Genomic DNA, 16,875 nt, shown 5'->3' on the forward strand with positions numbered 1-16,875 from the left:
GGGGCACCGTTGGGGGCAGGTGTGTGGTGGGGTCCGTTACCTGAGGGGAATCCGGTGTGTAGGGATGGGGCCATTCCTCAGGGCAGATGGGGAACGGGGCACGGGTACGAGGCTGTTCCCCAAAGGGAGATGCGGTATGTGGTGAGGGCTGTTCTCTGGGGGGAGGGGCATGGGACACGACAGGGCTGTCCCTGAGGCGATGTGGTGAGGGCACAGGGCCGTCCCTGAGGAGACATGGTGTGGGGACAGGGCCGTTTCCCGGGAGATAGAGTGTGGGGACAGGGTTGTCCCTGAGGGCATGCAATAGGAGGACAAGGCTGCTCCCACAAAGGGGGACGGGTATCAGGACAGAGCTGTTCCTTAAAGGGACGTATGGTTTGAGGAGAGGACTGTTTCTTGTGGAGTTGAGGATGAGGTGGTTGGGGTTTGGCTGCTTCTCAGCGTTGCTGTTGAGGGGCAGGTAAGTCCTTTGCCACAGGTATGGGAGCACCAGGGACGTTAGGGCAGGGATTTTACTGAGGGGGCACACACCACAGGACAGACACAATGCTGTTCCTCCAAGTGAGATGTCGGGCAGGGTAGTGTAGTAACATCTGTTCCTACTTGTGTCCCTTGCCTGGATCCTGGCAGCACAGAGGGGATTTAATAGAGATTATTTGGTTTCCACCCTCTTAGATGCACCCCTAGATGGATGCAGAGGTGTCACATTATGATTAGCATTTGGGGTAGTTTCATAGGGTGAATCAGTAGGAAAAGAACTCCAGAGTCCTGCTGCTGTGTTTCCGCATCCTTAGTGCTTTTTAGGACATGGTCCTCTTGCCAGACCTGATTACTTTACATTTGTGATTAATGTTTGTTTTCCTCGCCAGGCCTAAACGAAGTCTACAGCATCTTCAGGTCACTCTGCTTTTTTCACATTACCACAGACAGCAGCATAGTATCTGTATAAGTATTTTAGACATACACAGGAAAGCCTTTTATTTTTCCATGTGTAAAATTTGGGCAGAGATCCAGATGCAGACCTCATGTAATAGTAATAATATTAGCTGACTGAGTTGTTGGGATGTACATATATTCTGAGCTAACATAATGGTAGGATTGGCAGGAAGTAAAACCTGAAAGAAGGTGGGATTTGATCCTGTTAGGTGCTTTGCCACAAGCATTGCAAGAGCCATTAGCTTTGATGTCTAACTGCACCCTGCTGGTGGGCCTGATGGACAAGTTTCCCCAGAAGTGACTCAGGAGTGAGTCAGAGGTTAAGGTGTAGTTAAATGAAACACACTTGTTTATAGTGTATATTACCTTACATTGACTGAACTCATGAATGATCTATCCTGATCTAATCTTTCTCCCTGGAATGAAAAGTAAATATGTGAACCTTTAACTTTGTTAAAATTACTGTTATCAAGTGTTTTGTTCTTACACTTTTTTTTAAACATCTGATAATATATCGTATCAAAAGATTATATAGAAGACTAAAACATACTTCCCAAAGGGTACTGAGCTATGCTAGGCCTGTGCAGGTGAGCCAAGACAAAGGGTGGGATAATACCGCAGTTGTTCTCTTAGCAAATGAGAGAACAGAGATCTTAGGACTTGAGAACTTTTGTTCAGGGAGTGCAGGAAGGAGTGAGAAATGTAACTCTTGTGATTGGGTTAGTGGGAGACATAACACCTCAGCAAATGTTGCAGGTCTAGTGAGGGAACTTAGGAAATGCAGAGACAAGCAATGGAATCTGTGTACATGAATGCAAAAGAAGCAAGTGGGGAATAAGGACTGTGAATCACTAGAGAAGAGTACATAAGGCAACAAAAGAAATCTGGGAAAAGTATTGGCAAAAATACATGAAGCAGAGGAAGTACTAAGAAAATCCATAAGATGAAGGAAAACAAAACTAGAAAAAATACTTACTTTCTCCAGGACTTTTGGAATAGTCAATTCTTTCCTGAACAGGAGAGATTAAACCATATGAGCAATATTTTATGCAGCATCAGACCAGTTCAGTATGCACAGTTCTGCTTTATATATATATATATATATGTATTTTTCTCCCTGCTGTAGAATTAATGATGTTAATCATGGCTGCTGTAGCATAATTAAGAGTTAATACTCCAGGCTAAGTGTTAGAAAACAGGGATATAAGCCAGCGTGGATGAGACTGCTGTGATAGAATGGAATGAAGAGAGTCAAGAAAGTCAACGGTGTCACAGTTCTGTTCTGAATTTTTAGGGAGGCATAGGATTACTTTTTGTTTAAAATTACTCAATAGATAAACCATTATCAGGTGAAAAAATAAGGTGAGAAGGACCCTTCAATATTCTGTAGAGAGTTATGTTCAGTAGTTTGGACAATTCACTTAACTTTAGATACCTTTTTTGTAAGATAGGTGTAAGTCTTATCTATCTTCTGAAGGCATATTGGTGCCTTTTGAAACAGGAGAGCACAATTTATTTCAAAAGCAGAGGCTTACATTTCTTCCTATGGCTGTTCATAACAAAGCAGAAAATGCACAGGTATTTTCCATCTGTTGATAGGAATAGGACACTGTCCCTTTCTCCTTTGCATACAAGGACATACCATCCTCTGACAGTTTTTTTTTTTTTTTCTTATGTCTTGGTTTATCCTTGTTGATGCCTAAAACCCCTTTGTTATCTTCCAAAAGCTTTGGTCATCACTGTGGAATTCCTGGTATGAGAAGGCAGAGCTCAGGGTAGAGAGAGGATTCTTGCTGAACTGCTGTAATCATGAAGACAGTGATTTTAATTGTCCTAATCACCTTCACTTTGCTGTCTTCAGGTAAGGCTGATGCAGAGAGGGAAGGAGAAGGGTGACCTCTGGGTGGGTTACCAGGATACAATCTCTAATATATGTTTTGGTGGTGTTTTCTTCTGTGCAAAGAAGTTGCAGCTAGAACTGTGCCGCTGATTTCCATTTGCCTGTATTTTTCCTGTTTGATCGTTGGCAGATGGTGACCGTTAGATTTGAAGCAGCTTGATATGCTAGCTTCTTAGCAATTCAGTGAAGGTTTGTTTCCTTTGAATAGTTGAGATCTGTGTACTCATTAATGCTGTCAAAATGAATCAGTGTATTTCAAGCTGCTCCCCTCTAAAACCACAACGGGTTCTTTTTGTAATTGCACTGAATTAACGTCAAAACAAGTGGAGTACTCATGTCTGATGCTATGCTCAAAGAAATAAACACTTCAATGTTTTAATTGTAATTATTATTTTTTAATATTAGTAGATCACCAGAGAGCCAAATGCTTAAACATCTGGAAGTGACAATGTTACAGATGTTGTGGTGTTTTCTATGCATTCAGTTCTGGTTTTCATTACATGGTATAAGATTTGCTCAAGTTACATAACTACATGCTATTTTTATATATAATAATCACTTATTTCCTCCTTAAATGCATAGTATCTTCTTGAGATGTATATAATGATATATTTCAGAGTAGAAGACATTTAATAGGAATTATGATTAAATAAGTCATAGCACATCCAATATGGAATAATTAGAGCCTAAAGCAAAAGAGGAAATTTTGTTGACATGTCTGGACTACTTAGGGTGTAGCCTCATAGCCAGTTTAAATCAACTAAACCCCCAACTTCCCCTGGAAAAGGAGGTTTCACCTTCTCCTCCACTTTTAATTGCATCTTCCATCTTTCTGCTGGCACTGTTTTGTTCTGTTTTTATTGGTTACTTAGTTTTCAGCTGGAAAAAGATCTGATAACTGAGTAGTTCAGTTCTGCTACAAATTTATAGAGTCTTCCTGTGCAGATTATTTTGTTTGGCATCCAGAAATGAAGATAATTCTAACTAACTTCCTGCTTGGAGGAGGTAGAACTGTAAGGATTTTGTTGTTAATGCCGATTCAATACTCTGTTCAACACAGCACATGATACTTCATTGTCAGTAACCAAATTGTCCCTAGTTTCTGACTTTCATGGTGGGTGTTGTCATGGAAGATAAACCTCTCTGTCTTGAGGGAAGTGCAGCAAGTTACTTGTCATTGCTGAGGCAACACTTAGATAGTACATTGTTTAAAAACAGAAGAAGGTCCAAGTCACAGAATTGCCATCATAATTTCAAATAGTTCCAGATCCTCACTTCCTGGATTGAGGGATTTGGTTTAACTCTATTATAAAGTAGCATTTAATTGTGAACTTCTTCCAACTTAAAATTTTCATACTTGTCCTCTGATCTAAGGTTTTCTGACCCTGGAGCTCTGATGTGGGTCGTCTTCTTTAAAATCAGGTAGTCCTTGTCTAGAAAGAAAACATGGAGGAAATACTATTCTAACAAAGCATGGTGCTCAAACGGAAATGTGCTCTAACAAAGCATGTAGCTCAGTGCTGTGCGACAACTGGGACTTGGAACGCCAGTTATCTGTTAAAAAAACAAAAATCCCCTCTCTAAAGAGTAAATTCCATAAAGCTAAAGCAACTTGGTCCCCTACCAACATCCTCCCTCCATACTTCTTGTTCTTTTGCAGGCTTAGTTCTGACTCTCTAGAACTTTGTAACAGAAATATTGATTGATACGGATAAATTACTCATGTGTGTATGAAAGCACCAGAGGAAACAGCAGAGCAAAGGTTAAAAGAATGGTCTACGTTGATAACCAGGGACACAACTGACAGCAATAAAACTGATAAATCCTAGGGAATGTGTTGTTTACATCAAGTAGAAGATCTGTGCTCTGATAAGGTCTCATCACAGTTGGCTTGTTAAGAGCAAAACTGCAATCTGATAACAGGAAGATGGTAACAAGGTTACCCTACATTGTAAGTGCCATTCCTCCTCTTGCTATCCCAACAGGAAAGCAGACCATAGCCATAAAAACGTCCTTGCCTTTGTTTCCTCATTTTGGGTGGCAACCTTGCCTAAGATTCATGGAGGGTGAAGCAAGGAGGATTCTGAAGCAAAAGATCATGCCATAATAATTGTTGATTCTTGAAAAATCTACCCAAAAATTAGTTTGTTGCTGCCAGTCAGGAGGAAGCAAAGAGATAAAGACTTAACAACAAACATTCATTGTCCTCCATGTTGGGCAAAAATGGTCTTGGTCAGACTACTTGGGCTCATCTCCGAGGTGCCTGTTAAGTATGTGGGTAAGTGAGTGTGAGTGAGCAGAATCAACTTACTTGTGAAGTTAAATAAAAGAAAATAGCTTCCCTCTTCCGTAAGGTCTTAAACTGAGGGTTTTTTTCACTAAATCCTACAAATCTTGACTTCTTTTTTGATCCTACAGGGAAGAAATTCCGATGGTGCACCCTTTCTGACCTAGAACAGAGGAAGTGTGCTGAACTCTCTAAAGCTCTTACGGCTGTGCTACCCCTTGCTACTGCCAATTCGTTTGCTAGGATTTCTTGCATCAGAGCCCACAGTACATATGACTGCATTGATAAAATCAGGGTGAGTTCAGAGAGATTTTTAAAACTGGTTTTGAATCCAAATCCTCTTTTGAAGAAGTAATGGGTACACAGAGTCCATGGGAGAATAAAAATGATACTGAGATGATGGTATTGTGTATATGACAGAGTACATGGTAGCTTGAGAGGCAAGAATTAAAATCCATGAGCATCCTACTAGATGTACTGTTTTACCCCAGCTAATACCCTTGCAGTCTCCAAGAAACAGGTAGAAAGCTGCTTGGAAATAAGCAGACAAAACCAAACTACTAAATTAAAACTTGCTCAGAGCATTCCCCTTGCTGGTGGGTTTTGGTCCTACTCTGACTATAATGAATATTTTCTCTTCCCTTTCTTCCCTGCTACTTTTAGCCTCTACTCAATCTTTTCTGAAGGAAAGAGCAAAGCCTTTTTCATATAAAAATCTTTAATTTGAATAAAAGTAGATATCAGAATCATTTTAAAGTGTAAGCTCTTGTAATTGACCAGTTCTGAAATGAAATTTTCATAATGCTATATGCTTTGGAAAAAAACCACTAATGAAAATGGACAATAAGCATTTGCTGTAGAATGGTTTCATTAACATACCTAAAACTTGATTGGGATAGAGAATTTCAGTTTCCATTCTCACTCAGTGCCCGTTGCCTTCAATGGAGTCCAAATGTGTCCTGGAAAACAAACCAGAGAAAACCTTTCCTGTTGGTTCAGGAAATAATTTCTTGTGTGTTTTAATTCAGTCCTGCAACCCTTGTTAATAGACTTCAGTTCCACTTTCTGGGTTATGGAAAGATTAAGGCCAGGAGAACTCTGAGAAGGATCTGGGGTCTTGGGGGAGCAGTAGGAGGAAATGAGGGTTGCCTTTTTCTTCAGTTGGCATCAGAACTGTGTTTTTGGAATGGAAGGTCCAAAGAAGAGGTGAGAAAGAACAGGTGTTTTTTGAAGGTAACTCAGCCTTCATTGCTAATATTTCACCGTGCTTAGTAGCAGGGCTTCAATTAAAAACAAAGCAAATGCTTGTAAAAATCACTGGTTACTACTTCTCATGCAGAAACTCTGCTCTTGAAGCTGCTCTGTGTGTTCCCCTGTAAGCACACTTGTTTTGAGGGTTTTGCTGTTTTTTTTTAAGGCAAATAAAGCAGATGCTGCTTCCTTGGATGCTGGAGATGTTTACTCTGCTGTAAAGCTATATGGTTTGACAGTGGTGGCAAAGGAAATCTATGATCAAGGTAGGTTCATAAAGCAAAAGAATAATCTGTACTTCTGATTTGGCTAATGAATTGCTGTGCAGTGAAAAGCAAAGCTCAAGAATTCTTGAAAAAAAGTCTGTATGTTTTCATTAACTTTATAGGAATATGGAAGTGACTGACAACTGTTTCTAAAATACTTAGTGATGATGACTAAAATACCAGTGGTGCTTTGTATCTAGTAGCCTTTCTGCCAGTGGCACTGTCACTATGATAAATTGTCTGTATCTACCCCTGCCCGCAGCGCTAGTGTACTGGAGTTCTACATCTTGTAGGGAATAAGAAGGGTTTTATTCCATCTATGTCAATTCTTATACCGTGCACTTTACTAGTGTAATTGAGCATTTACTAGCGTTTTTTTAAGAGATTAGCTTCTCTCATTAATTAATTCACTCCTCACCCTAAAGAGACAAGAATATAAGGTGGATAATCTTGTTATGGTAAGACTCTTCTTCATTCCTGGCAGACCTGAACAGTCTGTGCAATGAATGATTTATGAGGCAAGAATAAGTGAGCCAAAATCAAGCATACAGTAGAAAATACTTGTGGGACATGAATCTGTGAAGGAAGCCAAATTAGCAGATGCATGTAGGAAGAGACTAATAAGGGGACAGTATAAGAACAGAATTGAATTCTGTTTTGGCTCAAGAACCATGAAATCATAGTGGAATTGATATGTTTCACGTGGTAAGTATGTTCTGAGGGTAAGCCATAGGAGTTATTTCCATTACAATACCTAAACAGTGTGATACAAATGTTCAAAATTCTTGAGAAGCAATTGTATTGGATGATGGAGCTGGATGATCTTGTAAGCCTTTTCCACCAGATTTTTACATTCTTGCTTTGCACATCACTTGCATTGCCTGTTTGACAAGGTGCCATATAGCCAGTATATTGTAAAGTTCCTGGCACGAGTACCTATGTTTCATATGCCTAAGATTTTATTATTTTTTTTTTTTAGCCATGTTCACAGAATTAGTTGAATTTCTGGACACAGATGGCAGCTGCAGAATGGGGATTTAGTTATTCCTGTTACATATTTTGTTCTATCTCAGGAAATTGTGTGTTTGCTGTGGCCATTGCCAAACGAGGAACTCTGGATATCCAGAGGCTGCAAGGTACACGCAGCTGCCACAACGGAGCCAGATGGACATCAGGCTGGAATATTCCCCTTGGATTTCTCCTTGCAAGAAATGATCTTACCTGGGATGAGGCGCAACCTCTGAGCCAAGGTGGGTGATAGGAGCCATAGAGCTGTGTCTCTGCCCTCAGCAGAAGTGAGTGAAATGCAAGCAGATGTAGAAGGAACTGAGCTATGTGGAAACTGAAGGGCTTTGTGGATGAAATATCCTCTCAGAGCGTTTTTGATACTGGCTCTTAGCTCTCTTCAGAACTTTTTCAGTGATCTCAAAGCAGCAGAATTGTTACCAAAACAGGAAATCTTTGTGTTCTGTATGCAACAGGAAAGAAATCTTTGCAATATCTAGCCAGCACAAGGATTGTTTCAACCAAGCAAAATTTGATCACTCTGTTTCCAGCAAATGTTTCAAATTTGAAGTTTAGACAATGAAGCTGCATTTTCTGATTTTTAATTTTTGTTGAAGCCACCATAGTCCTAGTTATGCATATTATAAGTTTGACCCCTTTTCTTTCTTCCATTTTTACCCATTTGGCTTTTTTTTCTTTCTTTCCCCCCTGCCCCTCCCCCCCCAGTAATCAGTGAGTATTTCAATGCAAGTTGCATCCCTGGGGTTGGTGTTGCTGCTCCTCGACTGTGTGCTCTCTGCCAAGGACAAAAATCCTATGTCAGAGACAAGAACCACTTCTGTGAGACAAGTGGTAACGAACCCTTCTATGACTCTGAGGGAGCCTTCAGGTGAGCTCTGTGACACTTGCACCGAATTTACCTTTGGGGAAAAGAAACTTGTGAGGGGGGAAAAGCCAGGTGACATGTTAATAGGATGGCATTCATCTTCATGCAGGTGCTTGAAGAACGGAGTGGCAGATGTTGCCTTTTTAGATCATCTAACAATTATTAGTGCCACAGGTAATCCTAAAAACTCAGATTCCTTTTAACCTCTGGCTGTGCTCTTTCTTGCATGGGAGTTTGGGGGATATGCCTATATTTTTTTTGTTTCCAGGGAAAATTAAATTCCTGCAAGCAGTTCAGTGGTATTTCTTGGCTCTCCACACAAGTTAGAACGAAACAGAAAAGGAAAGAATAAGTGAGCAATAATTGCTCACAGGAGGTTCTTAGAATGGGAGCAGACAGATGTTTTTATCTAGGTGATTTCTTTAGCCTAAAGTCTCTGATGCAGCTGTCTGTATTTGCATTGCCTGAGTTTAAAATATTCCTTTTAAAGTTCAGTGTATTGAGCTGCTAGAATGTGCAGTTCCTGTATACCTGTTTTGTATTTTTAAATTCAGTCGAGCTCTGTATCAACATTTTTTAAGGTGGTTAGCAATAGTATTTGCAGGTAAGTATTTTTAAACAAACATATTTACAGGGGTACAGTTTAAAGAGTATTCTGGAATACCTCTGTCTGAGTTCCCTCTCTTTGTTAAAGGAAGACCATATCAAAGACAACTTTCCCAAGTGTGCTTGGTACACTGTGCTGTTTGCAGAATTTTTGAGCAACTCCCTCTGAAAAATGTTTTACCTTCCATCTCTGTGCCTGCTGCCAAGTTGTGTCTCGCTTCATAGATTCATGAGTGTCCTGTTGTCTCTAGAGTCAGAACAACAGGAGTATGAACTCTTATGTTCTGATGGGACTACAGCTGAGATGACTGAATACAGCACCTGTAACTTGGGCAAGGGGCCTGGCCGTGGCATCATCACCCGCCACAACTTCCAGAAGATCACCAACAAATTTCTTACCATGGTCCAGGTGAGTGGATATTATAAGCTGTATATCTCCAGACACGGGCTTTTATTCCATCTTTGAGTGGAGATTACCACCCAGTTTGCCTTCTTTCTTGGGAAATTTATAGTTAGTGTGAAAAAGGACTAAAAACTGGTTATTCTGGGGAAGGATCCTGCATTGGCTTCTGGAACAATGTTTTACTTCTCTCTAAAGTGTTCTTCTGTATAAGGCTAGGAATAAATAAGTAAAGAAGGGGAAGATGGCATAACACCCAAACTGGACAATGGCTAACGGTGTTCATCCTGCCCTGGAACTTATGTGTATTCTTATGTAGCTGAGGGAGACGCATAGGTTCAGGCAAGGCTCACCTTTGTTCCTCTTTTTCTCAACTTATGAATAGTATCTGCTGCCTTGACATCCAGGAATCTATTTGAAGCTGATCCTGAAATGCGTATTTAAATGCAAATTTAAAGAATTTATGACGCCATCCGGCCCTTAAAATAGTCCAGCAGACTGTGAATAATTCAACCTAGTGGGCTGGGTTGTGCTGTCATGCAGACTCTGGCAGATAGCTGTTGTATAAAATCTATTCTTTATTGAGAGATCTTCATATGCCTTTGTCAGTGCACTTATTAACACGCATCTTAGCTGTGTCCCCCACACATAGCAATGACTATGCAGCAGTGTTCCTAGTACACTTCCCAGTGCTTTCTTCTCTTCCAATACCATCAGGCTGAACAGAGCTACTCCCCCATCATAAAGCAGAAATTATCTTGCACCCCTTCACTGCATTGATCTTTCATCACAAACATTTCTCACTCATCTGTACTCCTTCAGTTGCCTTTCCAGGTAGGAGACATTGAGCACAGCCCAATAAATTGGAATAACTAAGATGGGAAAAAAATTCTTCAAAAAAGTGAATCATATAATGCCTTTAGGACTGGAACCATCCACTCCCTGCAGTACCTGTGGACTTTGTCCCACTGTGATGGAACCCTGAGTGCTATGTTACAAACCACGGATATGAAGGGAGGGGAGGATGAGGCTGCCTGTACTGGAAGGATGAGCAGATCTGTTGCAATTAAAAGTGTTGTTCTTGTCCTAGCGCCTCTTTGGGCGAAAAGGAAAGGAAAAGGCCAGGTTTGAACTCTTCACTTCAGCACCCTTCGGGGGAAAGAACCTGCTGTTCCGGGATGCCACTCAGCACCTGCAGCTTCTTGAGGAGCAGCTAGAGATTGCCTATGTCCTTGGTCTGGATTATGTAGCTCTCCTTAAGGGACTTGGCCATGAAGGTGAGAAGCCTTCCAGAGGACATTAGCTAAGGAAAGGGAAGAAAAAGTTCTCTTTCCATGTTATTCCTCCCTTCCAGGCACAAGTGCATAGACCTAAACGTCACCGTAGCAAAGAACAGGTTGGTGCATAGGTGACATGATCTCACTGTGCTCCTTCCTTCTAATGCAGGGAGCTCTTTGGACAACAGTGTTGTGCGCTGGTGCTGCATCAGTGACGCTGAGCTTCGCAAATGTGAGGAGTGGGCACTGAGCATCAAATCCGACCCATTAGTCTGTGTCCAAGCAACTTCCATGGCCAAATGCATTGAAATGATCAAGGTAGGAGACTCCCTCTGGTCAGAGTATATGATAAGACTGCACAGGGTGTGTATGTCCTTGTCTGAGCTGAACAAGAGGAAAAACAGCTTGTGCACTCAAGGAACCAGTGGGAATGAGAGGGAATTTATGCAAGGGAATTTCCAGCCAGTGGGGAACTACAGCTGCTTGGTTATACAATTCATGCAAATCCTGTTTTTGTTGTTCTCTGTAATGCTGTTGGCAGAGTAGTGAGGCTGATGCAGTCACCCTGGATGCCACACATGTCTACATTGCAGGAAGGTGTGGACTGGTTCCTGTAGCTGCAGAATGTTATGGTAGGTTGTCATGTGACCTTAGCATAAGGGAAGGAATCAAAAAAGTACCATTAAAAATACAGTTAAATTTCCATAGTTTGTGATGTTTTGTCATGGAAGCAGGCATCAATATATATGTCCAAATATATATTGGAATAGCTCTTCTCAGCTCTTCAACTAACTGGCTTTAGCATTTGGCCTGGCTGTTTATTGTATCCCTTCTGTAAAAGGGACAGAGATGCTGACTTGGCTCCAGAGGATGGCAAGGTTTTTGATGGGGTGCTGCCATGTAATAGGAATGACAGCAGTCACAAGATCCTTAATGGTTGTTTCTCCTCTCCAGGGGGAGATTGTGCCCTGGCTGGTAAGAGCACAGAGGAAACAGGGAAACTACTTCATCTTAAGCACAAAGGTAACAGGACAACTTTGAGAAGGCAAAAGGTTTAGGTTTTCTTGAGGCTGCCTCTATGATTTGTCTAGGAGTGTATTTGCATGTTGGTTTGGGAAAGAAATTGCTGTGCATGTTCAGTAGGAACTTTACAGATAATGCCAGGCAGCTAGGACACGAGCTTTGTGGCTAAGCAAAGAATGCAGATCCTTTACTGTAACTGAAGATATTGTGATAGGATGAGGGAGGGAAAAGAGGGGCTCTACCTGTCTGAAATACTTCATTGCCTTGGTATAACTGGTTGTTGTCATTGTTTTACAGCACTGCCACCAGTTTATGCTGTTGCCCTAGCTAAGAAAAATGCCAAACAGATTAACATGCGTAGCCTTAGAGGAAGGCGATCCTGCCACAGTCACCTGTACAGTCCTGGAGGATGGTTACTTCCTTCCAGATACACATTGGGAGCTCTGGAGAATGATACTGAGCACTGTGACATTGGCTCTGGTAAGGGCTGCTCTGGGTTATCTGTTGACTGGACCATGGAAATCTGCAGCCCCAAATTTGGGAGTAAAATGGAGATGGGGTCATGAGGATTTGACCAGCAGGTGATGATTGCAGTCTCAGAGGGTATTGAGCAGCTCTTCCTCCTATCTGACTATGTGTGATTCTTCACACTATTTAGCCATCTTCTTGCTAGCTATTAGGATGGAATTCCATTCCCATTCCTGTCTTTTCCCATGTGTGAAGATTCTTTGGAATACCTTGCCTTAATCTCACCTCAGTTTTCTCTGCTCAGTTTATCAGAATTACTTTTGGAAGGGCTGCATGCCAGGAGCAGATGGAAACCTGTGCAAGGTGTGCATTGGAGACAGTGAGGTGGAAGGGGCTCGAGTATCTAGCAGATGTGCTGCAAGTCACAATGAACGTTACTATGGCAATATGGGAGCACTCAGGTAAGCCCTTTGTCAGGGTCAGAAGTGCAGAGCAGTAGCCAGAATTGGCTTATTATTTTAATTATTGTACTGATGGTTTTCTTGGGAGTTGTGGTTTTTTTTTTTTGTTTTGTTTTGTTTTTTTTTGTTAAGCAACTGGCTGTATTATAAACTTTTGCTAGCATGTATTTTGTTTTGGTTGCAGTTGCTATGGGTTGTTCAGCTGATTGTTGATTTAAAACAGCCATGAAACCATTTCCAGAGCAAGACAGTGCTTCCAAACATGTAAGGCTTAGAGCACTGGTACTGAGTCATCAAAGAGAAGGGATGAAAGATAGTTAGGTCAGAGAGAAGAGGTCATGTGGTGAGAAGCAGTGTAGGGTACAGGAGGTAATGAAATAGTCTGGAGATATTGAAAAAACATAGTTGAGGCAGAGAAGAGTATTGAAGGTGAAAACACTCTTATAGAATATGTATAAATGCATTTAGTTGAATTACATTCTCTTTCCTGGTTAGGCACAGGTGAGACTGCATGGACACTGTGCCACAACTTTGACTTGGGAGCTGCTTTAAGGGATGAAAGGGATTGTCATGTCAAATATGTGAACACTGTCCACCAACACTAACTTGTTCCATATAACCACCAAGTAATTACAGATGAGGGGGATACTTCCAGCTACTCCTGTTTTAGCTTCAGATGACTGTCCAAACATCAGTCATTGTGCAGTGGCTGTCTCTGATAACTTCTTGGGTTTTTTTTCCTGCACTAGGTGCCTAGTTGGCAATCCCAGTGGAAGAAGCTTTGGAGATGTAGCTTTCCTGGAACACTCTAACCTACTGCAGAACATAGAGTGTGAGATGCAGATATTATCTTTTTCTTTGAGAACGTTCATAAGTGTCAGTTATTCCCACACAGCGACCATCACTCATGAGGATCAGCTTTTACAGGCTTAGTCTAGGTCGATGAAGTTGTGTTTGTGACTGGAAAATTGCAAGAATCTTCCTGCATGTAGATGTTCCAGTAAAGCTCAAAATTCAGACACTGTTCAGTTTTAGAGAGGAAAGAGGAAGAATCACTGAATGATCACTGAGATCAAGGTGTGTGTTGGGGGCGTAATCATCCTTAGAGACTGCACTAACCTTTGGAAGGCTTGAAGCATTAAAAAGCAAGTGACTTTTCCCACCGAACTTTCTCCCATAGGCAGCTGTTGTTTTTAATCCTTTTCAAGAATGAAAATAATATAGATAAGGGCAATGCTGTGGGCTGTTTGTGCTGGGAGATGTTCTGTGGCTTCATTGTGACCTGACAACTTCCTCATGTTGTTTCACAGGCACTTATGGAATAAACAGTCAAAATAGTTAAAAATAAGGTAAAAATACTGCAGATGATTTTGCCTTTCACAGTTTCTGAAACAACATTGTTACTACACTGTGAAATGTTTAAATTTCTCTGGGAAATACCGATCTTTGCAACAGTCTAGCAATTGGACTTTGTTGATGAAAATGGTTTTGGTTACAGTAGCTTAAATTCCCTCAATTTCTTAAATTATGCCTACTGCTCTAACAGCCTTTTCATAGAGGTGAAAAGAAAGGCACCCCCATTTTGTTCAGCCTGATAAAGCACATTGAAATTCTAATTTAGGCAATTTCAGTAACAGAAGAGACTTTTCTAAGAGAGGAATGTCTCTAAAATCAAGTGGAAGTATAAGGGCCTGGAAGCCCACAGGAATTCATGCAGCAATGAGCAGTTTGTTTGAGGAAGCAAAGGACATGCAGGCTGAATTCCTTTGATTTCAGAAACTGATCTGATGACAGATGAAGATGAGGCATGGGTTTTAGTTGATAGGTGCAGCTTAAGTTCACTGACCTGTTTCCTCAGTGAAAACACTACCCTGTTCCTAATAAATGACCATGTAGCATGCTGCATTTGTTTTGAACACATTGCCTAAACTTCTTCCTCTCTTAACATTTTGCATGAGATTCACCCTGTCGTCTGCTTTAATTTTTTAAAAGGATTTGCTTTCACTTCATATTCTTTTCAGATCTGGACAGCTCTGGTTGGGCAAAAGGTTATACCCCTGTTGACTTTGAACTCTTGTGTCCGGATGGAACACGTGCTGCAGTCACAGAATGGGCAGGCTGTAACCTTGGCCCCATTCCCCCCAGCACAGTCATGACTCGACCAGTCACTGTCACTAAAATCTATGACTTTCTAATGAAATCCCAGGTAAGGCAAAAAAGAGGGAAAAAGTTAGCGTGTTATCACTTGTTATGTACAACTGCTGAAAATGCTTTCAAGATCAAAAGCTGCATGTACTAAATATATGCCTTCAGGTCCAATATGTAAGAATTAAGAATGTGCATAGGAATTGAGAAAATAATTATTTGGATTCTCTAAAGTGGCATTTTGGCATCAGTTGCCATTCCACAGTGGTCATACTTTTGCTGAGAAATAAGCCACTGCAAAACTACATCTTTTTGTATGAATAAGGACAGTGCTAGGTGAAAGTGTAAACTTTTCTCTGCTAGATCTTGCTATAAAACTGAGGGTCACCAGCTTAACCTTGCTATTTATGATCCAAGCTGTGGAACTTACTCCTTTTCTGTTTAGGCATCTCTGGGAAGCAAACTGGATTCTGAATTCCAGCTCTTTCAGTCGTGGAAGTATGGTGAAAGCGATCTGCTTTTCAAAGATGCTACTCAGTACCTTGTTCATGCAAGTCACATGAGCTATCAGGAAATTCTTGGAGTGTCTTTCTTTCAACTGGCAGAATCAGTGTTTAACTGTACATCTGCAGGTAAAGTTCGTAATTTTGAGTTAGAGAAAAATGCAAAGCAGGAAGCCTTCTCTGCAAACCTATTGCCCATTTGTTTAGACTGAATGGAGAAGTATGTTCTACGTAATCCTGTTAGTAACAATTTTCCAAGAAATACTGTGTTTGGAGCTCCTTTAGAGCCTCTTACAACTCCTATCCAGAAGCACTGAAAGTGGAGCTCTGCAGGAACCGAATAACCAAAACCTTTCAGAGCAACTATGAGGTTTTTGAAATAGGACTGTTTTACTCCCACTCTGACATGTTTCCCTTCAATTCTAAAGATCGGTTCTGGGAAAAGGGAATATAATTTTCCTTTGGATATGCTGAACTTGGGAAAAAGATAAGAAATTTTATATTTAATTCTTGAATTAACCTCAAAATAAGATAAATAATTTCCTTTTTGAAAAGAGTTCTCTAGAGAGCTCAAGATCAAAACTCTTTATAAATTTAAGGGATGGCTTTTTCATTATTTTCCACTGAAAGCTGTATGAAGTATGCATTTAGCTATCACTAAAACTGAAACTGTCTATGAGCCGGTGTCAAGCTGTTTTGGGGTTTGAAAATCTGTATTGAAGTAAATGAAGATTACACAGTAAGTTAGACTCCTGTGAGTCTAAGTTGTTCAAGAACTGAAATTCAAAAGGGGAATTTTACTTCTATTCTGCTGTTTTAGTGAATAGTATATGAAGAATTTGTTATTTTTAAAGCTGATGATAGCATCTTTAAGTGTATACTGTCTTACTGGTTTGTAGGCATCTTAGACTTCTGCAAACAGGATATCTGTGCATCCTCATCGAACTGACAGCTAATACAGAGGCTTTGCAAGGAACATACATCATCATCATCAATATTGAAAACAAGGAAATATGCAAGTCTAACCTATCCAAAGCAATCAGCAAGGAAACAGTCATCTCTAGAAATGTATGCTGAATACTCTCTTGTCCATTTTGGTTTTGTTTTTTTAAAGCAGGTAGTGTAATACTACTCATATGTTACCCCTTTCTTGTTTGGAGCATGGCATCGTGTGGAACAGCACAGGCCAGCGTGCATAACCTACAGCACAGAACTAGGATCAGCAATTCTCTACAACTACTATGGAAAAATCAGCATTTTTGTGGAAATAGCAGGGTCAATACCATGGACTAAAATACAGACTGTCATGAGTGGCACAGGTTAGTTGGTAGCAGTTTTCCTAGCTTATCTTATAAACTGTTTCCATGGGAGAAAAAAAAAGTCAACTGACATTTTGGTAATTGCAGCATTGTCCTCCTACATCTGTGATTTTGGTTGCAGCTAGATAGTCCTTGCTGAATA

The 16,875-nt window shown here is 40.7% G+C and overlaps 1 protein-coding gene across 1 annotated transcript; it reads left to right on the forward strand.

The window, feature by feature from the left end:
- The first annotated feature begins 2,745 nt into the window (after positions 1-2,745).
- Positions 2,746-16,426, forward strand: LOC104614936 (melanotransferrin-like). Its single transcript, XM_010288429.1, has 17 exons — positions 2,746-2,797; positions 5,255-5,418; positions 6,541-6,640; positions 7,714-7,890; positions 8,372-8,534; positions 8,641-8,705; positions 9,389-9,546; positions 10,628-10,814; positions 10,984-11,132; positions 11,356-11,446; positions 11,769-11,837; positions 12,135-12,317; positions 12,610-12,766; positions 13,516-13,598; positions 14,788-14,972; positions 15,357-15,543; positions 16,314-16,426. The coding sequence occupies exons 1-17, from the start codon at positions 2,746-2,748 to the stop codon at positions 16,361-16,363; spliced, it is 2,220 nt and encodes a 739-aa protein (XP_010286731.1). The 3' UTR covers positions 16,364-16,426.
- Positions 16,427-16,875: the final 449 nt, after the last annotated feature.

Source organism: Phaethon lepturus, unplaced genomic scaffold, assembly GCF_000687285.1.
Source record: "Phaethon lepturus isolate BGI_N335 unplaced genomic scaffold, ASM68728v1 scaffold56235, whole genome shotgun sequence".
In the NCBI taxonomy this organism is placed as follows: Eukaryota; Metazoa; Chordata; class Aves; order Phaethontiformes; family Phaethontidae; genus Phaethon; species Phaethon lepturus.

What these genes read in the sequence shown, in the direction of transcription:
- LOC104614936 (XM_010288429.1), top strand. Translation starts at nt 2,746, where the DNA reads ATGAAGACAGTGATTTTAATTGTCCTAATCACCTTCACTTTGCTGTCT. An exon ending in AACAATTATTAGTGCCACAG is followed by an intron (nt 8,706 to 9,388) that starts GTAATCCTAAAA and finishes TGTTGTCTCTAG; the next exon opens with AGTCAGAACAACAGGAGTAT. An exon ending in GCACTGTGACATTGGCTCTG is followed by an intron (nt 12,318 to 12,609) that starts GTAAGGGCTGCT and finishes TTCTCTGCTCAG; the next exon opens with TTTATCAGAATTACTTTTGG.